Source organism: Oreochromis aureus, linkage group 22 (assembly GCF_013358895.1).
Source record: "Oreochromis aureus strain Israel breed Guangdong linkage group 22, ZZ_aureus, whole genome shotgun sequence".
Lineage (NCBI taxonomy): Eukaryota > Metazoa > Chordata > Actinopteri > Cichliformes > Cichlidae > Oreochromis > Oreochromis aureus.
In genome coordinates, this window is record NC_052962.1 from 39605988 (window position 1) to 39633183 (window position 27196).

Below are 27196 nucleotides of genomic sequence, written 5' to 3' on the forward strand. Positions count from 1 at the left end.
GAAGCTGGTTAAGTCTGGCCTGTACCTTTGCTGTGTTCGGCTGGGGACAGCCTTTGTTTAACCCGGGGGGAATATGTAACAGTCACAATGGTGTGGTGTCCCTTTAAGACACCCAAGTCGAGGGTTGATGGTGTCATCAGGTTGCGCCACTGCTCTCTCTCTCTGTGGTTGTGTGGACATGTGCTTGCATGCCAGTACATGAGGAAGGACGGGGTTTATGTTTTACCTCTCCAGACACACCTTTCTTTTGCAACGTATGGGTTGTACGAACACTGTGCGCTGTATGTTAAGCTGCAGCCGTTCAACTGGGCTTATATGGTTGGCGAAGACGAGGTTTATTAAAGGACACGCTGTGGAATTCCTGATGCAGTGGTGAGTGTGCATTCTTTCGACTAGCCCTGCTAAGTGTTTTGCCGCCTCCTCTCAACCACTAAACACAACCCGACGTTACACAGTGATTCAAAGTTGGTTTAGAATATCATGTTCAGGACTCTCTGACCCAGCGACTTATTCTAATCATAATCTATGTGTGTGTAAGCGTGTTTGCATCCTCTGCACTCAAAGTCAATACCTACAATATATCAGTCCGGACATCACGCCGAACGAAGCTTATGACCTTCAAAAGACTGATTGCAAATGTGCTCATTATGAGCACATTTTCAATGTGTGTATGAAAATGATTATAAAACATTCTCAATCTTAACATTTCACTCTTTTCACAAAAAGCATGTGTTTCATTCAGCCTGCCGTCCCACGGTTTCCTCTCCAGTGTGGTACTCAGCTTCTCATGAACACAGGCATTTTGTCTTCTAAACGCTATTCAGTTTATTTCAATCAGTAACGCTTAAACATGAAAATAATGCTTCTCACTGGTTCTCTAGAAAAGTCTGGGAACTTTTGGATCATTATAAGCTTAAGTTTTACCATACCTAAATTATTAAACACACAAGTCATAAAAATATTCATAAAACCACTGAATTATGTTAAAACTCAACTTCCCTCTTTTTGACACTCCCATGTGTCAATTCATCGGAGCTAGAAATTAAAAGAAAAGGTTAGTGACATCATATCTCAGAAAACATCAGAAATTCTTCTCTCCAGTATCGTTGCTCCAGTCTTGTCATCCTGTGCTAGGGAATGAAATCAATTTAATTATCATGTTAGATCTGTTAAACTCCAGGCTCCGCCCAGAGCCTGCATCTGCAGAACTGCCTAGAAACAAAACCTGTGTGTTAATATGAACTTCACATTTGTAACTCCCTTTTTACCCCCTGTTTCTCCCTCACTGACCACAGCAGGGGAATTTATGTCTTGATTCAGCCATGAATCCAACTCACCTGATTCATCACTGAGTCCAACCGTCACTGGCATTAGATAGTGCGGCACTGCCTCATCTTCCCTTAATGTCACTGTTTTCAATCTGTTAATTAACCTTAAACATGAAGTAGACTGCGTCCACAACAAGTCAATACAGCTGTGAATGTGGCTAATTATCAATCAATTAACAATCCCTAACAAAATGATAGCTTTTATTTTATGCATGCTTTAGTCAACCACTCACCCAGAGGACCTTCAATCCCAGAAAAGTCCTTCTCCTCATTTAATAAAGTCTGTCATCCTTCCATGCCCTGGTAACTGGGTGATCCAAAGGGATCCAGAGCTGTATCATTTTGAAATATACATACAACAAGCCAAACCACACCTTGGTCACACCAACCATCTCCCACCCTGAGGATGTCCAACGCCATCCCAGTCTGGACTGTCAAAGGTGACTTTAACGCCGACTGTTCCGACAGTCCTGTTTATTACATTTCCTGGTCAGATTAGCCAACCTTTGCACACTAGTGTAAATATAATCAACATGGTCAACATTCTACTGCGTGTTTTTTCACCATATTATAGATTCCAACGCTCCATCCTTCTGTGGTTTGCTACATTATGTTTATCTAGATCTCCAGCCTGTCTCTAAATTTTGGAGAATTTTTATGTTTGGTGTCAAATTTTAAGAATTTGACCATAAGTGAAATTTATGGTGTTATCACCCCCATCTGGGCTTACCTTTCCCACTTTTGGTGATATTCATCCATCGAATCTTCCCAATTACCCTCCTCTGGTGGCAAGAAACTGTTGGTGTGGTCAAGTGGGTGCTGTAAAAACAAAAGCTCAGGACAGAACAGTTATTAGTCATGTGCTTCATACAGAATTTGCATATAATTTGATTTCATATTGATCCTCTGAGTGTAATGGTACATTTTAATTTGAATTTATCAAAACTAAACACAATAGTTTCTCTTTCTTTACTTTGCTCTTGTTCTTGTGCACCACCACATCCTATCACATGTCCCTGTCGGTTCTATCCTACTTTTAATAATTTACTATTTTAAGGGGAAAAAACCTCGGTCACGTGGCCCAGTGTTTGTTATTACATATCTCTATTTTGAATGTGACAAGTCTACCATTCCCCTGTTATTCATAGATATTGTTAAAGTTTTGGCTTTTTTCCTCTATAAAATTTAATTGACTTTTTACAGTGGCCTGCTGTGGTTGATAGTAACATATTCCAGTCATGAGTGATATCGAAAGTTTTCTCCACTTTAGCATTTGACATTCCCAACAATATAATGTGATACTTTAATCAAACACAGCCAATAAAACACAATTTTCTTAATGCAAACATCAGTAACTCAAAATCAGCCACCAAAGGGTTCAGTCTGCAGCTCCACACTCTCATGTGAAGCTACCGTCTCCCCCTCTGCTCTCTCTTATCCTCCTGCAAAAACAAAACAACACAAAACATCCACCCTTCTCTTCCAGGCTGGGTGAATTGTTTGTGGACATTCACTAATCCTAAAGTCGGTGCAGTTTTTGTCTCAGTATCAAGTCAGTCAAAACTTTTAGTCTACATCGTTAGTCCATCACAGTCCAGTCACATGCATACATTCACACACATTCATACCAGATATTACTGATAATGGAGTCTCACGCACAACCTATTCGAGCATCCATCACCAGCAAGATGACGTCATCATTTTAAAAGGAAAACAGTTCCTTGTTTTTTGAACTGGATTGACTCGCTGCAATCCTCTTAGACTCAGGACTATCTCATGTGATCAATGCCCCATATAAGTGCATTTCTCCAAAGCCCATTATAATCATAGAGAAAAACACTTTGCGACTGTTTCCAGCAGGGCCGTGCAGAGACGTTTATAGGGGCGAGTGCTCAAAGCTAAAAAGGGGCACATTGAACCAGGCTGAATAACAACAACACATTCATCAAGAATCTAATATGGGATCGCATCATACTATATTACTGTTGTGAGGCAAAGCAAACGTAGCCTATGTTTTACCTGATGGGTACAATGTTGCTGTTGAGGGGTTGCTGCTGCTCCTGCTGCTGATAGTGCTGGAGGGCAGGGCTGTGTTGATCTGAGACTGTAGACATTAAAAAGTCCACAGGAGAGATGGTAGCTGATTAAACAAGTGTCATGAGATAATAACAAAATGCAAAGATTGGTGACAGCACTTGGAACCATAAGGCAACAAAAAACTGAGAAATAAACTAGACCCTGCCTGTGATTCACTCTTTGCTTCTCTTCCTCCTTCCATCCCCTCATCTCATCTATCACTCTCCACTTGCTGTCCATCTGAGAACAAGGCACAACTTGCTATTGCAATAAACTATTATTTAATTATCCACACTTAATGATGACAGAAAAATGTTATAGAAGCAAAACATTTCAGTTGTGCTTATTATTATTTTTATACTGGAATACCTCTCCAACAACTGGTACATGCTTGGAGAGTTTTCTCCAAGCACGACATCCCAGTGTACTTCAGACCCAGCAACACACTCAGACACAAACTGGTTCACCCGAAAGACAAAACTCCAAAACACAGACTTAACAACGTGGTGTATGCTGTACAGTGCAGCGAGGAATGCCCGGACCTCTACATTGGAGAGACCAAACAGCCACTTCACAAGCGCATGGCACAACATAGAAGAGCCACATCCACAGGACAAGACTCAGCAGTCCATCTGCATCTTAAGGATAAAGGTCACTCTTTCGAGGATGCCAATGTTCACATATTGGACAGAGAGGACAGATGGTTTGAAAGAGGAGTGAAAGAGGCCATCTATGTCCACTGTGAGCGACCATCTTTGAACAGAGGCGGTGGTTTACGACACCAACTGTCTGCCATCTATAATCCAGTTTTGAGTTCCCTCCCAGACGCCTTAACGCCCACTCACATCCTGGGCCATCTGACCTCAGGAAATCACATGATAGGGTGGGGCCAGGTTTCACAATGAGCTCACCCGAAACCCTGGCTGATTAGGTCCCACACCGCTTTCACACCTTGTCGCATGTGATTAGAGGATCACCAGGGGTCCTTTGTCCCTCTTTGGGGATACTCCCACTGGGTTTAAATCTGGGACTCTCGGCCATTTGACCTTAGAACTGAAGAAGCTTCTCGGATGAGAGGTGAAACGTCTTCAAGCAACTTAAAGAAGTCCAGACGCTTTTCTTTGCAAACTCCTTTGACTACGATGACCTGGATGACTGTGTTAATGTTACCTGTGCTCTTTGTAATCCAGCTGCTGAGGGATCCACTGCCTTTAGTAGCCTCACACAGCTCCTACTGTTTCCTCCTCATGTCCTTACCAGCCATGTCTGGACAATGTTATATTATGAGTAATAATTCAAAAATCCATATACATAAAACACACACATGCATGCACACACAGTGACATTTTAGACCTTCTTCAGAATACTGTATATAATATGGGCATCATGGTGCTGATCCAGAATCCTTCCCTTATTATTTATTACTAGAGCTACAATAATAAAGCAATGAGGGAAAAAAGTAATAAATTTATAATAATGTATTTATGATGATTCCATTTGTTTCACTATCCACTCTGTGCAGGCAGAAAGCTTATTACATTTTTAAACTGTAGAGATACAATAATTTTGCTGCTGTAAAATCAGCATTTTGTCTTATTTAAAATATAAATCTAATATAATCTGTTTCTTAATGTATGTTCTTTAAAATACAGCGTGTTTTTTTTAAATATTATAATTATAATAATCCATTATTATGTGGACATGCATATTAGATCGTTTTAAGTGAAATATAATCCCCCCAGAAAGGCAGGAAAAGCCCTGTAACTTACTTTAAAACTAAATATGTTCCCTAAAACGGTGACAGAGCTACAGACCCATGACAGCCTTACCCAGTGAGCCAGCAGCTATGACCAGCACTACATGTGCAGTTAATAAAAGGACAGGTAAAGTTTGTCGCGCTGTTACACCCACAGCACGCTCATTTGTTTCAGTTCGTCAGTTGCCACAAGACAGCTTACCAACGTGTACGTGATAAGCTAACACTGCTGTGTGCTGTAGACTACAGTGTGCGCTGTACACCTACTTACTGGTTTTGTCGCATCAGTCTGTGTCTCTGAGTTAATTTGTAGCTGTGTCCCAAAACGTCGGCTGCATCCTTCGGAGGACCCGGCCTTCGCGGTCTACGTGGGCCGGGTCCTTCGAAGACCGGAAGTGCGAGGCTGTGAAATGGGACGGTCTAGCCTTCAGATTCCTACAGCTCCGGACCGCAAAAAATGCGCGTGCTCTTTGTGAGCTCGTTCCCGGCTCGTAACCAGCGCGTTCTGCCGTCAAGGGCGATCATTGGTTAATGGCGATCATGTGACTGATGCAAGCCAGATCCTTTTATTCTGCAAAACTGTGATTAATAGTTAAATATTATTGTTGAGGGGCACAGACAGGACTCCACACGCACACACACATTTAAAAAAATAATAATTAAAAATTTTTAAAAAAAATTTGCCTGAACAAAAGGGCACTTTGGGCACCCATAGAAAAGGGGCGGGTGCTCAAGCCCCTTCCGCCCCCCCTTCTGCACGTGCCTGGTTTCCAGTAAGAATATTTCATAGCGCTTTAAATTTCAATCTCTCAGGCCTGGTTTAAAGAGCTGATTTGTTAAATCAGGAACTCACAAAATACCAAAATATCACCACTTGTGGATCACACCTCTCAGATTTTCTGTGCTGAATTTGCCCCAGAACTACTGTAATCTAAATGTGGGAATCAGCAAGCTTGAGTTAAGTTTGGGTTGAGTTTTCAAATTTCCTGGTTAGCTAGTATTTAGATCCCAGATAACTGAATTGCCGCTGTTCCCCTGTATTTGCAAATTTTGCATGCATTCTTTATAGCTGATTTCTTTGTCCTAATATTTATATCTTATGTTCTTAGTTTTGCTAGTGTCAAGTTAATTAGTTTAATTAGTACCCTTTGTCTTCCACCCAGTTTGTCCTACTGTGTCACCTTTGTCTTTTTACATTTCCCTGTCTAGTCCTTCAATCTTCCCCCCCCCAAAAAAGTAAGTGTGATACAACTGAATCAGAAATCACAAATTAATTTGACACAGGTAATGGTTGTTTTGGGTGTCTCGCGTTGAGTTTACTTCCCCCATCTCATCATGTTATCTCCGTGCACTGTAACAAAAGCAAAAACAGATGTAACCAATAAAATACTAATAAAAAAACACAATAACACATACTAGGGCCCGTTGCAGACATGTCCAAGAATAAAACCATCTCTCTCTCTCTTAGAGAAAGAAAACAACCCAAACCTCACTGATAAAATCAACCTAGTGCTCAGCAAAACCCAAAAATCAACCAGAAATTCACAGGAAAGTTTTGCTTCCTGCCGGGACAATATTGTGTGGGAATGAGAACCTCAGGACTGCCATAATGAATTAATTAAATACACCATTAAATAATTAATTAAATGTGGCAATGATTAATTAAAATTGGAATTAATTAATTAAATAAATAGTTATGACACATGTAATTAATTAATTATTGACACATTTAATTAATTATTTATGTATTTCACATTTTAATTAATTATTGACACATTTAATTAATTATTTAATGATATATTTATTTATTTCTTTTCGGCAGTCCTGGCGCCATACTCGTAACACCTTTTGTTCCTCCTTGAATTAAATCTCAATCACAGAAAATGCGGCGCTCCAAAATAAAACTCACACTGTTACTTCATCATTTCCACTCTGTACCACTGCTCCTCATCAGGCTGTGTGAAGCACAGTAAACAATTCAGTCGAGTCCTTGAGCCATAAACAGACATCACGCACAGACATTGTTTTCATAACCAAACTGTTTTAGACCTTATTCCTTAAATCTACATAAATATCCTCTGAGTGACATAAAACACATTCTAAGTAATCAATAGCTTCTTATAACAAATTCTGTATTTGGATGGTTGTGTGCAGCATTTTGCATATCAGCATAAGCATTTGTTAGCAAAGGATTCTTCATTGCATCAGCATGTGTGTGTGTGTGTGTGTCACTTCTCAGTGAATCAGCATTTCGATTTAGGTGTGTGTGTCATTTCTCACTCAAACAACGAGTGCACATGTGTTCATGTGTGTGTTTCACTTCAAGCTGAATCAGTGTGTAGACGTGTCGGTGTGTGTGTGTGTTTGAGTGTGTGCTCATCACTTTCCTGTTCTGGTGTTTTGGGTAAACCACGGCCTGAAGCGTGCCCTGGGGTCCTGCCCTCCTCCTTTTCAGTCTGTTTGTGACCATTGCTGCTGCTGCTGCTCAAAGTTCTGTCCATCCTGGTTCTGACCCCAGTTGGGGCAGTCCTTTCTCCAGTGTCCATGCTCACCGCAGGTGAAACCTGCATCTTCTTCTGTGTTTTGTCCATTCTGAGGTGCCTCCTGACCTCAGTTACTCCTCCTGTCTCTGGCACACCCTTTTTGCTGCCCGATCATTCGTGTTGTTCCATCACTGTCCTGCACAGTGTTAATGCAGAGTTATCAAGGTCAGCATTCTGTTGCTCGGCCTCACTTTTTATCCGGGCTTATTGGGCGTCTCGTCACAGCTCTGTCAGCTGAAGCTGTCTGGGAATTTTCCCCCGTGTAGTGAAACGGGCCTTAGGTTTAGCGCTCTCCGTCTCTGCTGCATGAGATCGCTTTCCTGCAGCACTGTTGACATTTTCAGGTTGTTGTTGTGGGTCCAGCTGCTGCAGCGTTTGGTCAGGGTCACGTCAAAGATGGTGGAGGGGAGAGCAGGAGTCCAGGTCAGCCTCGGCTTTCAGGGCCGGCAACGCAGCCTGTAATTAAACATAAAGAGAATAAAACAAAAAACAAAACAAAAACAGACGAACAGGAAAATGATGTTGTTTTGGCTGTGTGATTCAGAGAGGGGAGAAACACCGGGCCAGGCCCTGTGTCAGCCTTCTCTCCCCCTTTTTATTTTTATTTTTTCTCACTATATAATCACTCATAGCCCACCAAGTTGACAGGACAACACAGGTACATGTTGAAATTCTCAAGATCATGTTTAAACTCACCCTTCCTTCAGTAATCACTTGTGTTGTTCAATCAGCAGAAAACATCTCACAATTTGACTCTTAACCACTAAATTTGTTTTTCATCACTGGTCGGTCGTACCAGTCTCTTTATTTTCTTTGAAGTTAAGTTGTTGTCCTGCAACCCAGAAAGTTTATTTGTTAGTAATGGATAAACTTCATCATTTAACAACAGGTGTATGTTAAGTTTCCCTGCTTTAACCTTGCTGAAAAATCTTCACGTGTCCATGAGTGTAAGCTGCTCTTCATTGCATGTGTGTATTTGTAGGTGGGTTAATTTTAACTTTTTTTTTTTCAAACAAGGCGTTTCCTTCAAAGGAGCCTTTCTCTCACATTTCTCTGCTTGTGTGTGTTTTTGTTTCACCTTTTATTGCGACGCCTTCCCAACCTCCACAAGTCCGTTGGCCCCAAATTTCAACCCCATTTAATGTGTTACAGCTTCTCTTAATTTCTCCTCTAATTCTCTCCTCGCTGCTGTCTCTTCCACAGCTGCTGATTCTTGCTGGGTGTGGTTCCCATTACTATAATTTTGCTTCGGCCGCTGTGCTTGTGGGGGCAGTTGGTCCAGGTCCGTAGCTTCCTGTATTAACACACTAAGAGATTTATTTAATATCATTTTCATCACTGTTAAATAGACCAGCAGGCAACACGCCCAACTTTACAGCGCAGACTGCACGCCAGTCTCACAACACATGCCTCTCTCTGCTTCTCAATAATTCTCCACCCTCGCTTTATTTCTCCTTTCTCTACGTCAGATTTAAAACCCAATATATTTCACACCACTACACACCTCTTGCCGTTTTTTTACACCACAGAGTATTGCACCCAATTACGCCCGTCTATCTCTATGTGGCTCCAAATTGCCCTCTTTACTCTCTTATTTTAATTTTACACACTCGTCAGGGGACAGGCACAAAGCTATCAACAATTTCAACCACTGAAACGAGGAATTCAACCTTTTTTACCTATGATAGAACTCAACCTTTGATCTCAAAATATCCTCTTGTTCTAGTCCAGAATAAATGTAAACCCGTGATTACACGGCAGTTTCAGTGTTATTCTGTAGCTAATGCGGGAGTCCTCAGTTCCCAAGCCGCCACCTCAGCTAACCAAACGCCGTTGGACCGGCCTGTGCGTCCACAGACAGGGGGGTTGCCACACCATGAACAAGCTTTTTAGGGGTTCCACTCCCAAGGTTGCTACCCTAGTTACCTCCGGGCTGCGTCCGATCTACCGGTTAGGAAACCACTCCCGGAACTAATCCACGAGGTCCACTAGGCGTCAACCTTTGATCGTAAAATATTTTCTTTGCACTAGTGTCCTCAAAGTCACACATTAACCGTCACTGTCACCATGTTCATATCTCACACTCAGAAACACACACAGAAACCTCTGAGCTTAACTTGAAAATAAAAACATTTCCTCCTGTGTGACTTTCAGACACTCACTCCCTCCATTACATCTACACGGCGCTCTCCAAACCTGTCGGCCTCCCGGGCATCCACGAGTTCACAGCCATGGGTTTGCTGGACGACAAGATGATCGACTACTTTGACAGCGAGAATCAGGAGAAAGTTCCCAAACAGGAGTGGATGAGAGAGTGTTTACCTGCTGATTACTGGGATAAAGGCACACAGTCCCGCAAGAGCAAGCAGCAGTGGTTCAAGGTCAACATCGGCATCCTGATGGAGCGAATGAGACAGAATGAATCAGCCAGTAAGTTGTTTCTCAGTGTGAATGAGGAGTTTTCTTCTGTTGTCTTGTTCATTTCTGTCACTGTTGTTCCTTCAGACCCTCATGTTCTTCAGTGGATGCACGGCTGTGAGGGTGAGACGCAGCCTGACGGCACGCTCAGGTTTGTCCGAGGCATGGACAAGTATGCCTACGATGGACACGACTTCCTGTCCTTCGATGTTAAAAACGGAGTCTGGGTCGCTCAGAGTCCGGAGGCAGAACCCACCAAGAGGACGTGGGACGCTGTCCAGGTGCTGAAAGAGTACACCAAGGGATACCTGGAGAACGAGTGCATCGATTGGCTGAACAAGTTTGTGAATTATGGACAACAGCAGCTACAAACAGCCTGTATGTCTGACATAAAATGATCTTTGTTTTTATAGTTTTTATAGTTAATGAGGTTATATTTCCATTTAGAAGTAGCTTGAGTAATAGATGGATTACTATACAGTTTTCTCCAACCCACTTCAGCTTCCCCCTGCAGGCTGCTTTTATTGTTTACACACATGAATATGCATAGTCTCATTAACATATGACATCTTACACAAGCATATATGTGAACAAAGAGTACCAGTCTCTGCATACGTGTAGGTATGCGTATGTAAGTGTGTGTATGCATGTACATGGGCGTGTGTGTGTGTGTGTGTGTGTGTGTGTGTGTGTGTGTGTGTGTGTGTGTGTGTGTGTGTGTCAAGATATGGTCCTGTGAACGCCTCCTTAAAAGCTGGTGCCAGGAGTCAGTGGTCCACTGAAACAAAGGCTCTTATACTTAAACAGATACAGAGTAGGTGTCCTCCCAAGTATAAATCAGAGAGAGAAGGTATGAGCTCTCTCATGACCCTAGGATGTGTGTGCATGTCATTGAAAGAGTAGTTCAAAAACAAAAATTCACAGGGCTTTTACTTTGAAATCCAAAGTAAAGTGGCCTTGATATTGACAGGGCGCTACTAGGGTAAAAGGTTGTGTCATGTGGATCTAACAGAGTGTGTAAACAAGACTAAATTATATGTTGTTATGTTCATAACATATCTGTTAATTCAATCAAAGTTGGCTTTTATTTTGAAATCAGGTTTCCACATCTCTTCCCATAATACTTTGAATACACAGGGAACAGAAAACAAACTAGAGGCTGGCTTGACACAAGTTCCTCGTCGAGATATCCGAGGCACACAGAGAAATGAACAGTCTGCGGGACAAAGCTCTGAAAGATGTGAGACTTCATTCTCACGCTGCCACGTCTCAGAGATAAACATCAAACCAAGCTTCTCAGTACAGAACAAGTCATTTAAAATATAAGACTTGTTGGAGACTGAGCGGGCAGTAATTAACATCAATTTAACGCTGCGACCCACCCGGACAGGGGTAGAGTTCCCAGTAACGGAGTCCGCGCTATGTGGTAACCCACGCAGCAAATCAGGGTTCCTGCTGCGATGAGACTTGGCTTTCCATGCTTTCAGATGACAGCTCGGTGGTAAACCCAGTGGGTTGTGGGGATTAATCCAGCTCTGAAGAGTCTCAGGCGAGTCTTACCAGTAGCAACCCAGGAATAAAGCCCCCAAAGGTCCACCTCTTTCCGAAGACGATGAAGCAGGACAAGAAGGCCGGTGCTCTCTTCCTCCGATGTGGCCTCTGAAGCAAAAGTGAACTGACCGGCAAGAGTGGAGGTAAACCGGGTGCTGCGCCGCGCTCTGACAGCGGTGGGAAAACAACCTCGTTTCTTTAACGGTGAAAGTTATTAATAGGCAGATTTGATCGCCAACAACGAACAATGACGACCATAAATCCGAAGGGAGATGACACCAGAAAAAACTGTAGCAAAAACACTTGCATAACATATAAAGTAAACAAACACACGGACGAAGGCGGCGGCACAGCCAAACACAGGCGCCATCGTAACCTCCTCAAGATATCTCGAGGAGGTTAAGATGATTATATAAAGATTTTATATTTATTATTATTAGCCTGTAAGGTTAATAATTGATGGATTAGTATACATCCATCTATTATTATATAGATGAAGCTGGCATGTCTGCCACAGCTGTGCACAGCTGTTCTTCAGAGAGTTCACATAGTTCCTGCTCCGTATCAGATCATATTATTGTTAACCCTCTCGAGGCAGGCGTTGCCGATTTGCAACAGTTAAAAACTAACAACCTGATTACCCCACATACATATTTTATGAGGTTTTTTTACTCAGAAGTACCACTGCAGGACTTGGTTGTGCATTAGCAACAAAAACTTAATTTGAGCCTGAGAGGGTTAAAGCAGAGCTGTGTCACAGTAAACATGTTACCAGTTACTTTGTGTTCTTGTGAGTGATTCAGTGAATTCTGGGAACATCAGAGGTACAGTTTTCATTGCTGTTGCAAACATCACTTTACGTTTCCTCCTCCAGCCCCACCCGAGGTCTACCTTTTTGCAAAGACCTCCAGAGTGGACACGAGCGTGCTGACGTGCCTCGCCACAGGCTTTTACCCAGCAGACATCGTCATGAGCATCAGAAGGAAGGGGCGTGTCCTGGCTGCAGGCGACGGTATGACGAGTTCAGGAGTTCTTCCAAATAATGATGAGACCTTCCAGAGGAGAGACCGTGTGGAAGTTTCAGTCTGACCTGTTACGTTACAGTTGTGAAGTCATTCATGAGGCATCAAAAATGAGCATTACGAAGATTTTGGGTAAGAAACGTTTTGGTTTTGCTATTCGCCAAAGTTTCTTTCTGATCAGTGCGTTCTTTGTTGTGGGTGTGTCATGGTGAGTTGTGTGTGGCAGGCAGGATGAAGGACCCAAACGCAGGACTCAGAGACGTAATGAGAAACTTAAAGCACAGCTTTATTCAAAGGGAATACTTCATAAGAAATAAACGTCATGAAAAAACAAAACAAACCTCGAACACGTAAACTAGACTCAAGAAGAAGAAGTACTAAAGACTATGAACTAGGAAAAACAAAACCAGGAACTTGGAGCTAGAATTTTACCAGGAACACGAGGGCAGGAAACACAGCACAGAGAGCGTGCAGGTTAAGAGTGAAGGAAAACACAGGGCTAAAATACACAAGGGAGTAATCAGGAACCGGGACACAGGAGGGAAACACAGCTCGGACTAATTAAACACGACAGGGAGGAAATGTAACAGGGTCATAAATCACATTGTTATAATTACACAAAATGTGTTCTAAACCCCCAACACGAAATCCGACATACCTGACAATAAAAGAAAGACCTCCAAGTAAATAGCTCGCTCCAGCTCCTACGACCAAATACGACCAGTGGGGAAGAGGGTTAGCTCAACCCACGACAACTTCCAAGCTAACAAGAAGTATATATTCATGCTAGCATTTATGGCACCTAAAACACATTTATGATACACACATACTACACACTTATAACATCTAACAAAAAAACAGGCATAATAATGACAATAATTGAATTATAATCACAATCAGAAACATCCGGGTGGCTAAATATGCATTATATGAGCGTTTTACAGTGTTGGGAAAGAAATGACACCAACCTCTCCCACAGGGGAATTGTAGAAAAGGGGAGAGGCAAAAGGGGTACACTGTATTTATAGGGTTGCACCAAAGAAGAAGAAGAAAAGAATGAGGAGTGGCTCTAACTGATAATGAACATAACTACAGGCTTGGAGGTCCTAAAAGTCAGGTATGAAAGGAATGGTTTGGGGGTTTAGAACACATTTTGTGTAATTATAACAAGATGTGATTTATGACCCTGTTACAGAAGCAAAACAGGATATAATGACATGAGACAAGGGACTGTCAAAGTAAAACAGGAAGTATAACACAGATGTGGATTTGACACTGAGAGAGACATGACTGACCAGGAAGACAGAGGGAACATGAAGACAAGCGTGACAAGACGAGGAACACGAGAAATAACAGAAAACAAAATCCTAGGACTAAAAATTTTACACAAGCAGAACCAAAACCCATGAAATATAGTCATCAAAGAATAGAACTAAAACACACAGACCCAGTACACTGACAGGGTGTTATGTAGAATTTATTTGTTTTTAGGAGGAATTTGATCAAAACCTTCAGGTTAGACCTGGACTCAGTGAGCTCCAGCATTCCCTCATCATCAGATAAGGACGTCTTCACTATGAGTGGAATCACTGTGCTAACAGAGGCTGGAACCAAGAAGGGGGAAGTTGGCCAGCTGCTTTATCCTGTAACAGCTCAAACAGCACAAACCACTGGATCAAACACCACAGGGGCAAAATTCACCTGAACAAAAGCATCATGTTACAAACAGCAATCATTACAGTACAAAAATATCATTTATTAAACATTTTTATAAACAGAGTGTCAGTCACACAAAAACAAACCCAGAGCTGACGTCACTCACAAACAGCCTCATTATGGTTCAAACGTTTGTCTGAAGCCCACAAGAGTAAGTAACCAGGCAGGCTGCACAGCTGAACACAGAATTACTCTTCATTCAAACAGATCCCCCCGAAATAACAAGTGATGCGAATAACGGCGTTACCAACAGCGTTACTTTTTTCAGTAACGAGTAATCCGACTAATTACTATTTCTATCGTTACAACGCCGTTACCGTTACTAACAAGAAAATGCGGTCCGTTACTATTTTTCAACAAACAGACGGTTGAAGCTGTCTTCAGCTTCCCACAGCTTATATCAGTTGCACCGAAGTAGCTGTAAGTAATCTGGACGCTACAGCTTTAAACAGCTGCGCGCGCTCCCGCGGACGGCAATCACGATCACTGTCTAGCACAACACCTGGAGCTCAGGGGGCAAAACAATCGCATGAGTGCTGCTGTTTGACTGAGGAAGAATAAAGCAGTCGTGGTAAGCCAATCACATGACCACTTAAAGAGAAAGCAACAAGGTGATATACAGAGGTGGGTAGTAACGAGCTACATTTACTCCGTTACATTTACTTGAGTAAGTTTATGAAAAAAATGTACTTTTTAAGTACCTTTTTTGCACAATACTTTTTACTTTTACTTGAGTACATTTATGAAGAAGAAACGGTACTTTTACTCCGCTACATTTGCAAAATTCGACTTGTTACTTTAAAAAAAATAATTAGTTTAACACATTAGATAACATGCCGTCAGTGGAGTTTCCGGTAACTTTTTTACCAATGAGACGTGGCCATACAGTCACATGACCAGTTTGAAACCGTGGCGGGCAGAGCGGCCCAAGCGTTTCAAAGTAGCGGACACACGGAAAGAAGACATGTGATGGCAGAGTCTACGCTAGAGCTGAAGAGGACGAACATCTTTGGCCTCACATACAAAGAATGTTTCGCTTAAAAGCAGCACAAAAGAACAGCTATGTCTGCAGTGTCGGTGTCTTCAGTGAGAGCCGAAACATACCAGAGTGAAACAACTCAACTCGTTTGACCTGAGGAAACGGTAAGTTTTCTCTAAATATCTTTTTAGCTGTGGTTAGCTGGATGTCAGTCTTATGTTACAGCAGCTGTGTCGAGCTCCAGCTGCGAGTCATATAGAGATTGACAGACCACGTGACTTTCGCGCATTGCATGCCGGGAGGTGGTGGAAAAACATTCAAAGTACCGCATTAAATGCAAGCATTTGCAGCACCGCAAAACGTTCATTCTCCGGTTCCAATACCGTCTTGCTTTTTCTTTCCTCACCAAAAAAGGAATGTACAAAACTAAGGAGAACAATGCCGGTCCGTACAAAGACAGACTCGACGAAAAGGCAAAGAAAAGGTACGAGGAAAAAATCAAAGGAGTGAGAGGGTCAGACCCTTACAGCACACAGAGTGGACAAAAGACGTTAGCGTGCTGCCCAACTTTCACCACGCTCAGATTTATAATTATACGGTTCTTGGAGTGAGTGCATACACTCATGAAGTTTTTAGTAACTTGAGGTCACTGCAACAAGCCTGGGTACAGTTTACCGACGGATGGGTACAGGACCTTGAAATGCACCGTGTAGAACACAAGACCATCGTACAAACAAAGGTAAGTTTACCAGTCTCACAAATCGTCTTCATAAACGTGGCAATTATTATATATAATATATTATATTATATGCCCAGTCTGGATCGCATTCCAGCATTTCGTAGGCTGGTTTGCCTACAAAATACAGCAAACATTACACACAGCCACAATAAACAAAGGAGCATAGCACGATGATTTCTGTTCAGCGCCAATTAAGACTAACTACCACAAAACACTTACCTTTGTGGAAATGCTTGGAGCAGACTAACATGTGAGGTGGAGTGTTTTCGAACGTTATATTAGGTCTTCTGATAGCGGCAATCCAGGCCATCCGTCGCCTCTTCGTGACTTCGGAGACATGGCTTGGACAATTTCTCTTCCATGCCGGAATCCGATAAAAACCAATCGCATTTCCTGTCGACTTCACGCGGCTGTCGTTCGCCCGGCTTGTGCAGTTAATAATACAACAGCTTCTTGCCATTTTTTGTTTCTTTTTATCGCTGTGTAACTGATTTCTAACTGAAAGCCTGTGCCCGCTAGTACCTCTTGCCACTACTTCCCAGAATCCTTTGCGGTTTTACCCCTGAATGACGTCACATTTTCAATCTCTATTTCCGGCCCTACGTTGTAGTGAGATAAGTTTGTGGGTGTTTTGTGCGCCTTCGGCTGTCTTTTTAACTGCTCGCTGGTTAGCTAGCGTGAGCTATAAGCTAACAGCTAGCCTGGTTAATGACGCTAGAGTTCCACGAACATGCAAACAGCTCGTCTCTACTGCTTTAACTGTTAAAACAGAAGGCAATACTGTGGCTGACAGGGTTTATTATGTGAAACAGCAGCTTGTTTAGTTTAAACAGTCTGCATTAAGCTGGGCAAACACTGTGCGAGTTTTTTCAGTCGCGTTATTCCGCTCCTGCTCAAACTGTACAATTAAATCGCAGAGGTTAGAAGTTCATAGGTCACGATGCAGGTCTCACACTATACGGCCTGATGCTCTGATGCGACCTGAGTGCTCAAACTGTGCGTCCATAACATGAAGCTTATCATACAAAATAGGTCACTCGCTCTCCCTCTCTGTCTTTCACTCACACAGACACACACACCATCAACTTTGCTAAATTACTAATGAAAAACATTGACCAGGCAGCTGTGATTGAGCAGCAATGTCCATCCAACTCTTGGTTGTTGTAGTCGTGGATTTCAAACTGGTTTGATTATCATGCGACAATACGATTGATGATTGGGAGCTGGTCGTGAGGTGTTAACTGCTTTTTGTTACCCCATGTATACTACACGATGCACACACGATTAAGGCAAAACACGGCCGATCCCCAAAACTGTTGCGCGACTGAAAAATCGTCTCAAAATGGGCCAAAAATCGCACAGTGTATGGGCAGCTTTTGGAGGCTAGCTCCAAACAAACATCTGCAGCTTGGCAGTGTATACAGCACTATGATGACCAGACCTAATTCTTTTGAAAACCTTACATCTTTCCACAGGTCTCCACTTCATCAGACATCACCTAGACACAGAGCTGGATGAGGCCAGGACAAACAGCAGCCTGACCGACGAAGATGATGGATCCATGGGGTCAGGAAAGCCAGAAGCAGGGGCCCTGAGAGGTACCTTTCATGTCCATTCACTGGAGGTGTGGATCTATTGCATGGCTTTCCTCACATCAAGAAGCTGTCGATCAAAGTCAATACAGCTCTTCCTGCATCTGCAGCCTGTGAGAGACTTTTTAGTCATGCAGGACTCCTGTTCACTGCCAAACGGTCACAGCTTCACAGCAAGAACCTTGAGAGCCAACTGCTGTCTGATTTGATGTTACAATTAAAAATGTTTGTGTTTTTATCTGAAGAGTTTATAAATATCTGGTTTCCACTGTATATTTGAAGAATGTCAGCACAAAGAGGGAGAGAGAGGAACAAGAGCAGGTGAGACACATGTTAGTCAAATGGTTGTTTACCAAAAGTATCACCGTATCATAGGTACTCATGTATCTCGTACCTAGTGTTTCTTTTTAGGTTTGTTATTTTTCAAATTCTATATTAAGTTTTGCAGGCTTGTTTGCACAACAAGGCTAAATAATTATATAAACTTTTCTGAATCTAAATAGTGGACTTTGGTAGAATTAAAAAATAAGTGTAGTGCAGGTCTATGATGGTTTTTAGTGCTACTATCATCTAGTTCTGGTTCTAGTTCTGTCTTGGTTAAATCCTAAGTAGTCCTGATTTTGAACTGTTGTAGTCCTGTTTTAATTCCAGATCAGTTCTGGGTCTGGTTGAATTGGGGTTTAGTCCCTGTGTCTTGATACAGCCCCGACTTTGTTCTGCCTTGCTGCTTAATTTAAAAACTAGTTTAAGGTGTCCTGCAGATGTGATATATATTTTTCCCTATATGAAGTCATTCTTTTTTGAACAAAACTCAAAACAGAGGCAATTGATCCTTCAGCTGAAGCTGAAGCACCATTTCACTGAAGAAACAATTTATGGTAAAGTGAGCCATACACATATGTACATCCACGTAGTGGAAATTTGTATTTGTCTTTTATAATTAGTTTTACTCTGATTTCAGTGTTTATTTGTGAGTGTAGTTTTTACATTTTTACATATTACATTGTGTTAATCCACTGTCTATACTTCAGGGTATTTTAGTATACAGAATAAGTTTTGTTAGAATGTCTATTCTTATGGAATTTTAGCACAGATGTGTTTTTTTTGTTTGTTTGTTTTTTTATTCCTGCTGTCCGCCTTGGGAATAAACTTTTCCTGATTATACCTGTTGCATCTCTGTGTCATTTGTTTCTGATTTACTTAATCGCTCCTTGTATTTAAAAGAACCACCCCTAGTATGACATTCTGGCGCATCAGCTGCAGTCTGTTATGTTGAAGCTGCCTCGTTCTAATGTTTTCTCTGAGGCTGCTGTAAATGTGAATATATTCACTGTGGGTTTTGCTTGAAAAAGCTTTACGTTGTGAAAAACTGAAATCTTGAAATTAGAATTGTTGTGCCTTATTTTGTGGATCTTTTTACATATATTCCTTTTGAAAATACTAAAATTTGTATATTTATTTATTTTTGATTGTCTGATAGCATTTATTTATAAAATAAATCGGACATTTCAAACAGTTACTCGCTAGATACTCTTACTTGAGTAGCCTTTTCACCAAGTACTTTTTTACTCTTACTCGAGTAACTTTTTTGACGACTACTTTTTACTTTTACTTGAGTAATAATTTTTTAAAGTAATGATACTCTTACTTGAGTACAATTTTTGGATACTCGACCCACCTCTGGTGATATATACCAGTTTATAAATTGTGTTGATAGGCCACGTAAAACCAGAGTCATGATAAACAAGATATACACGTGTTTTTCCTGGAGTGTGTAGTTAATGTGTTGTCTTGTGTAGTTAGTGTGCAGTGTTGTGGATAGTTTTGTGTTGTGTGTCAGAACAATGAGGCGACTGCTGTCTCCAGGTAGAAACAGGAGTGATACACCTGCTGCTGTCAGACCTGCAGGTATCAGGCTGTGATGTTCTCCTTTGTAGTGGACAGAAATGATTTTTTTGAGTGGCACAAATAATTTGTGTGGCATCTTATTGAAGAACAGCTGATTATTCTGTAAATAGTTTGAAATGGTTATTAAAAAAGGGTAAAAGGTAAATGGCTGCAAATAACTTTGTTGTTGGCAAAACTTGTAAATATGATTTTAAAATTGACAATTTATATTTGCATTTAAAGTTATGAAATATGATTCATTAAACATGTTTGTGGTTGTTACAGTAAAAAATATAACTTTTTTTTACTCTGATGTTTTTTATGTTTTTTTGTCTGATTTTGGATCAATTGTGTTAATACAGTAGTCAACATGAAAACATAACTGTAAATTCAGACACGTGAGGTTGTGCTGAAAAGAATGATACCAAACAAGGCAAAGTAAATAGTTTTTAAAGGTGAAATGTGGAGGGAACATCAGAAGTAGTTAAAATGGCCAATTATACCCTGGACCCCAGGGGGTTAAAGGTTTTTTAAAATAACGCAATAGTTACTTTTCAAGTAATTAATTACTTTTAGTTAGTACTTTTAGTTACTAACTCAGTTACTTTTTTGAAGAAGTAACTAGTAACTGTAATTAATTACTTTTTCAAAGGAACTTGCCCAACACTGGAAATGAGACAGGATTCAATTCAATTTAAAATCAATTAAATTTTATTTAAATAGCGCCAAATCACAACAAAGAATGTTGTGATGTTGCAAACATCACTTTACGTTTCCTCCTCCAGCTCCACCTGAGGTCTACCTGTTTGCAAAGACCTCCAGAGCAGACACGAGCGTGCTGACGTGCCTCGCCACAGGCTTCTACCCAGCAGACATCGCCATGAGCATCAGAAGGAAGGGGCGTGTCCTGACTGCAGGCGACGGTGTGACGAGTTCAGGAGTTCTTTCAAATCATGGCGAAACCAAGAGAAGAGATCGTGTGGAAGTTTTAAAGTCTGAGCTGTCTTTGTACAGCTGTGAAGTCATTCACGAGGTATCCGGTGTGAATGTTACGAAGGTTTGGGGTGAGAAACTTTTTCTTGTGATTTATCGTTTGTCAGAGTTTCTGTGATGATAGATTAGTGAGTTTGTGACTGGTCCAGGTGATTCCTGTACCTGTAGTGTTTGCACAATGATCTTCCCAAAAATAAGATCAAATATTTCCTTTTGTTTGTGTGTGTTTAAACTCTGTCTGTTACAGGTGGACCTTCTCCTGTTGTCCCAGCACCAGGTCAGTGCTTCATTTCTCTCATGTACATTCATGTACATTTATGATGAGTCAACACAAAAGCAGACACTTCCATCCACACGAGAAAGTTGGATTTATGTTCCCTTAAACGTCCCTACAAGTAAGGCCAGTTACGTCTGAAGGGTTCATCCTCCTCCTGCGTCTTTAAACCCACAGCTGGCTGCATAAAACCCCCCACTCCTCACCCATCACCTCTTTACCGGCTGAATCCAAACTGGAAGCTGGTTCCACAGAAGAGGGGCCTGAAAACTGAAGGCTCTGCCTCCCATTCTACTTTTAAATACTCTAGGAACAACAAGTAAGCCTGCAGTGTGAGAGCAAAGTGCTCTAATAGGGTGATACTCTCTTCAGATAATATGCTACTAGGAGGTCTTTACGATGGGACCTGAACATTGATGGGACAAACAGTAGAGAATGATCGCAGCTGCTATTCTGTAGCTGTAGCGTCTCTGTTACAGGCTTTTGCCTGTAATGACTTGAAACCACACGGCTGAAGATTTTCACTCTAACTGACATCTGCCCAATAAATCAATGCACTCATTCGAAACATGAGTCATATGGAGCTGTGTGAAATATTTTTTCTGTGTGTTTTCCCACCTGTGTGACTTTCAGAGACTCATTCCCTCCATTACATCTACACGGCGCTCTCCAAACATGTCGGCCTCCCGGGCATCCACGACTTCACAGCCATGGGTTTGCTGGACGGCAGGATGATCGACTACTTTGACAGCGATACTCAGGCAAAGGTTCCCAAACAGGAGTGGATGAGAGAGCGTTTACCTGCTGATTACTGGGATAAAGGCACTGTAGTGGATTTTTGTATGACATGTATACTTATATATCTAATGTGGTGGATTTGTACCTATATATCTATCTGAATATATATATTCTAACTTTCATGTGGGGTTTTAGGCACGCGGTGACACACACAAACACACACACACACCCACAAGTCATGCAGCACACTCATGAGGCATATCTTCACTGTCCTGTACACACACACACACACACTATAAACCTACACTGGAGTGTTTTATTTTTATGTTATGCATTTAACTCATATATTTGATGTAGTTAGGCCAAGTATTATTCACATTAATATCATAATTATCTTTTAAAACTATGCTATTTGCTGTACTAATGTGTGACCTTTGACCATGTTGTGACCTATTGTCAGAGGGTAAAGCAAAGGGTTAACCTAGGGGTGTCACTTTGGACCGGGCGCTCAGCCAGCGCCAGGTGTGAACTCTGGCCGGCATTTGACCCTGCACCTGCTGCTCCTGGGTGCGTGGGAAAGTTACTCAGCAGCAGGAGGTGGGACTACTGGTACCTTTAAAGGGGCGGGACAGCCCTCTGGCTTTTTTTCTGCTGTCTGTCCGTGGGGTGGGTCCCTACCTGCATGCGCTTACTGCGAACACCTAGGGGAGCTTTGCTTTTCCTTCTGTTTTGCTGAGCTACACTGTTCAATAAAACAGCTGGCATAGAACTTTGCTCCTCTCCTGTAATTTTTGTGTTTTTGACTTTAATTGAAATTGGGAAGCTGAGATCCACCTATTGCTAATTTGAAGAATTACTCTCCACTGTGACAACTACAGCACACAGTCCCACAAGAGCAAGCAGCAGTGGTTCAAGGTCAACATCGGCATCCTGATGGAGCGAATGAGACAGAATGACTCAGGTAAGATCAGTAATCAATAACAAAGCATGAAATCAGCTAAATAAAAATCTTTATAGAGAAATTTTGGCTTGAAGTTCTTCAACTCAGGAAATAAATTATTCCTGTTTATTGGTCTAAATGAAAAAGTTTAATGACATCATTCATGTTGTTTATAACTGTGTCTCGTCTGGTGTTTATATTTTTTAACCTCCTGCTGTCAGACCCTCATGTTCTTCAGTGGATGCACGGCTGTGAGGGTGAGACGCAGCCTGACGGCACGCTCAGGTTTGTCCGAGGCATGGACAACTACGCCTACGATGGAGACGACTTCCTGTCCTTCGATGATAGAAATGGGGTGTGGATCGCCTCAGCTGAGGAGGCACTTCCCACCAAGAGGAAGTGGGACGGCGTCCAGGTGCTGAGAGAGTACACCAAGGGATACCTGGAGAACGAGTGCATCGATTGGCTGAGCAAGTTTGTGAATTATGGAAAACAGCAGCTCAAAAAGAAATGTATGTATGTCATAAATATTATTTTTCTTCTACTATTAATGAACACAATAAAATCATTATTGATTGCTGTTACTGGCAGACTCAGCCTGTAGCTTCTGGTGCAGCTAAAAAAGTTGGAGGTGTGACAACAAACAGCATATAAAAGCCTGTATGTATGACATCACAGAGTTTGTCTATATTTAGTGTTATTAGTGTGTAGTGACAGATGGATCAGTGATTGATCAGGAGCACAGATTCCTGCGAGTATCCATCAGCTCCGTTGTTTGGCAGCAGGGTGACAGCAGCATTGGTGCGTAGCTACAGCTGATAGAGCGCAGCTGCTGAAAAATGACTCATAAAGTCAAACGCACAGCGGACAGGTTAGTGTGTGATGGCGGTCACACTCTGTGGGATTAGATGCTTCTATTCAAACCGGACAAACATGCAAAACGATGACCTCAGACATCAAAAAGCCAACCTCCATGCATCACTTTCCATTTCCTCCTTCCAGCTCCACCCAATGTCTACGTGCTTGCAAAGAAGGCCAAACTGGAGACAAACCTCATCCTGACCTGCCTCGCCACAGGCTTCCACCCAGACGGCATCACTGTGATGATCAGGAGGAATGAAGAGGAAGTTCTGAAGAGCTCAGAGGTTCTTCCAAATAATGATGACACCTTCCAAATAAGAGACCGTGTGGAGATTTTAAGGTCTGACCTGCTAAATTACAGCTGTGAAGTCGTTCACGAGGCCTCGGGTGTGAACGTTTCAAAGGTTTGGGGTGAGAAAGCTTTTTGTCAGAGTTTCTTCCTCCTGAGTTAGCATCCTCGGGTTTGCTGCTCATCCCTGCATCATCAGATTTAGGATTTCAGTCGTTTTCTTCTTGTTTTACAATTTTTATGAAGCTAATCGTCTGAAACAACAACATGAGTGAAAGGTGAACCAGTTGGTTACAGCAGAGTATTCAGTTTCTTCTCAAAGAGGATCATTCTGCATCATCCTAAAATAATGAAGACAAGTTCAGAGCTGAAAATAAATAAACTTTGTTTGTTTTATTGAACTGACATCCAGCCCAGTGGCATTAAGTTCAGATGAGTGTAGATGAACAGGTGTGTGATATATTTGTGTTACTCTGACCTGCACGGCTGACGGACTTCATGTTTAAACCTACGTGAGCTGAAGCCTGAACCGTGAATATTTTCTGTGTTTCAGACCGCAGCCTGCTCCGTCACTCTGATGGAGGCGGAGCGTCGCTCGCTGCTGTGCTGGGATTGGTCCTGCTGGCTTTGGTTTTCACTGCTGTGGTTCTGGTGGTGCTGTACAAAAGAGGCATCTTTGGTAGGTGTGGTCACTGCGCTGGTGTCAGATCTGAGAGTCTCTGCTGTCCTCTGACCTGGGGTCCGTTCTTCGTACCTCGCTTACCACATCCAAGATCAAATCATCGCGCCAACTTTGAGCTCGCTAATCCGGTTCTCCGAACACACCTGTTGTTGACGATTAGTATAGCTCAGGGGTCTGCAACCTTTTACGCCCAAAGAGCCACTTGGACCCGGTTTCCACGCAAAAGAAAACACTGGGAGCCGCAAATACTTTTTGACATCTAAAATGAAGATAACACTGTATATATTGTTTTTTACCTTTGTGCTTTGTGTGAACAACTAAGGTGTGTTGCTTATGAAATCCATGAAGTGCTACAGAGAAAATTACATTTTATTTACGTAATTAACACATTTTAAACTCTTAAAGAAATATAACAAAAGGAAAGACACCCAGCTGAACTAAAATGATCCATGTAGCAAACAAAAACTGTTGTCAGCCGCCACCCTTATATCGCCTTTGGGCTGTTGGAGCCTTGACCTGACTCTTAAAAAATAATTGGAAAAAAGCTCTATGCTGCTGAAAAATGAAAAATACATATTTGCAAAATTCTGCCTAAATATGTATTTTACCTGGTTAATACGTGCGGCGGGGCGTGGTTTGCAGCGCCACTGCAGGGGAGGCGGACGCACCTGAGCGACACCCGCAATCACGCCTCGCCGCCTTTACGTCTGCGCTATCTGTGCTGTTGTGTTGTTGGTGGTGTATGTCGGGCTGTGAGCTGAAAAGCTACAGCCGGCTGTGGCGCGCACAGCAACCGTGTGTGAAAAGTGCTCAATAAAGAGATGCTCAAAAGCATGCTCATGGAAACATCGTCGGGTCTGCCGTGATTTGTTTACAATGGGACTTCTGCTCCTGAACCTCTGCGCACAGAGTCCGCAAATCGGGGATATACGAAGTCAGTTTACTCACGGTGTTTGTCTTTAACATAGTTCACGGTGGAGAACAGCTGCTGACATAATGTGGATCCGAAGATCCGTAATTGGCCTACCTGGGGTTGAAAGTCTCGAGAAATGCACGGCGTTTCGGCGGGTACACCGGCTTCCGCGAGTGTGACTCTTATTTTGAGCGATGAAAAAATAATAGAATATAATTTTATTTTTATATTTCAATATTACAATAATCGTCCAATTTAGAACTACAAGTTAAAAAGAACTAACATAAATAAAATACACTTCAGCGAAATACTTCTAATTTATTTTCCCAAACCACGCGGAGCCGCACTATAAGGACTAAAGACCCGCATGCGGCTCCGGAGCCGCGGGTTGCCGACCCCTGGTATAGCTGGATGAAGTAATGCGAGATCACTGGGTGGCTTAAAAGGGGCTACGCATCGATAGTAGAAACATTGATCGGCAACTCTTTGATTGGTCGGCGAAAATGTCGAAGGCGCGCGCTCAGTATTTTACGGCAGCAGAGCAAGAACTCTTGATTGAGGGATTTCAGGAGTTTCAGAGTTTAATTAAAACGCAGGGGAACACTGCAAAGGCTGCAAAAGCAAGGAGAGAGGGCTGGCAGAAAGTTGCTGACAAATTAAACTCGTAAGTAATTTATTATATTATATTACATTATATCTAGTGATGGGCAGATGAAGCTTCATGAAGCACTGAAGCTTTTCATCCAATTGGTTCACCCCAGCGCAAAGCTTCTTGAAGCTTCATTTGCTCTAGTAGGACATCTAGTGGACGTAAAAATATTAGTTGGCATGAATTTGAAGCGTGTGGCATTTTGTACACAGCCTGTAAATGTCAACAACAAAAGGAGTGTGTAAAACATGTATATTGTAGTGATGGCAGTATACTGTGTATATTTATACTGGCAGTATGGAAAATGATTATTTGGAAATGCTTAAAATGGAAATGATCATTTACTGTGAGGTGAGGTGTGGTTGGGGTGTGGACAGTGGTTGTGCTTTTGTAACGTTGAGGTATGGACAGCTGCACACTGAGGCTTTGAGCCTCAGTCCTGCCTGTTCACATTTTAATCTGTAAAAACTAGATTTTCACTGCTTTTATGACCTTTTTAGTGGGGAGAACATAGCTAGGATTTAATGATTTAACAGATCTTTTAAATCCTTTGTCCTCCACAATGCTAAATGTCTGGGAGTCCTCAATCACCATGCTAACCAGGTCTTCATCTATTGGAGATTGTTCTCCTGAGGAAAGACAATAAAAACAAAGCACAAATATAAATATCACACACGTAACTTATTACAGTTGTAGAATATTGTTATATCATTTAGTAACATTACGGCATGCTATATTATCATGGCATTTGATGGCTCACCTGGTCTTGCTCCACAATCGGTGTTCGCCTTATTCTCATGCAGAGCTCTGTAGTGCCTGAGCATGGATGAGGTGTTGTTGTTATATCCCAGCTCCCTGGCACATAGCAAACACTTCACCTTGTACAAAAGTAAAGACAGCTTAACATAAATTGTATTGCACCATCAGTATTATGAAAATACATCTTCTGTAGAAATGTACATACCTTGTTGGGAGGAATAAGATCAAAATGTTCCCACACAGGGGAGGACATCCTCCTCTTCTTAGCTGGCTCCATCCTCTCCTGACTTTCTCTCCTCACTCTCCTAAACCTCCAAACTCTCACTAACCGCAACTCTCCATCAAACACCCAAATTTTGAATGAAGTCTGAGGGGTTTATATCGCTGTCATAGCTCGCGGCAAAGTTCGAACCGCTTCATGAACCAGTCACGTGGTACAGCCGGGCAGCGAGGCTTCGGACGTCATCATTTTCAGCTCCTCCCATAAATGA

General features: G+C 42.1%; 1 protein-coding gene across 1 annotated transcript; it reads left to right on the forward strand.

Annotated features, from left to right (window-relative positions):
- LOC116317387 lies at positions 1-26090 on the forward strand. The gene is made up of 14 exons (XM_039605363.1): positions 1-372; positions 9858-10133; positions 10209-10499; positions 12547-12755; positions 12925-12955; positions 20393-20530; positions 20848-20877; positions 21508-21701; positions 22073-22209; positions 22491-22573; positions 22774-23064; positions 23555-23824; positions 24256-24462; positions 26059-26090. The coding sequence occupies exons 2-14, from the start codon at positions 9935-9937 to the stop codon at positions 26088-26090; spliced, it is 2112 nt and encodes a 703-aa protein (XP_039461297.1). The 5' UTR covers positions 1-372; positions 9858-9934.
- The last annotated feature ends 1106 nt before the right edge of the window (positions 26091-27196 follow it).

Bases quoted from the DNA above. Each gene is read 5' to 3' on its own strand.
- LOC116317387 (XM_039605363.1), top strand. From the start codon at position 9,935: ATGGGTTTGCTGGACGACAAGATGATCGACTACTTTGACAGCGAGAAT. The intron at 12,756-12,924 runs GTCTGACCTGTT...TGTGGCAGGCAG, and splicing joins GAGACCGTGTGGAAGTTTCA to GATGAAGGACCCAAACGCAG. The intron at 21,702-22,072 runs GTAGTGGATTTT...ACCTATTGTCAG, and splicing joins ATTACTGGGATAAAGGCACT to AGGGTAAAGCAAAGGGTTAA.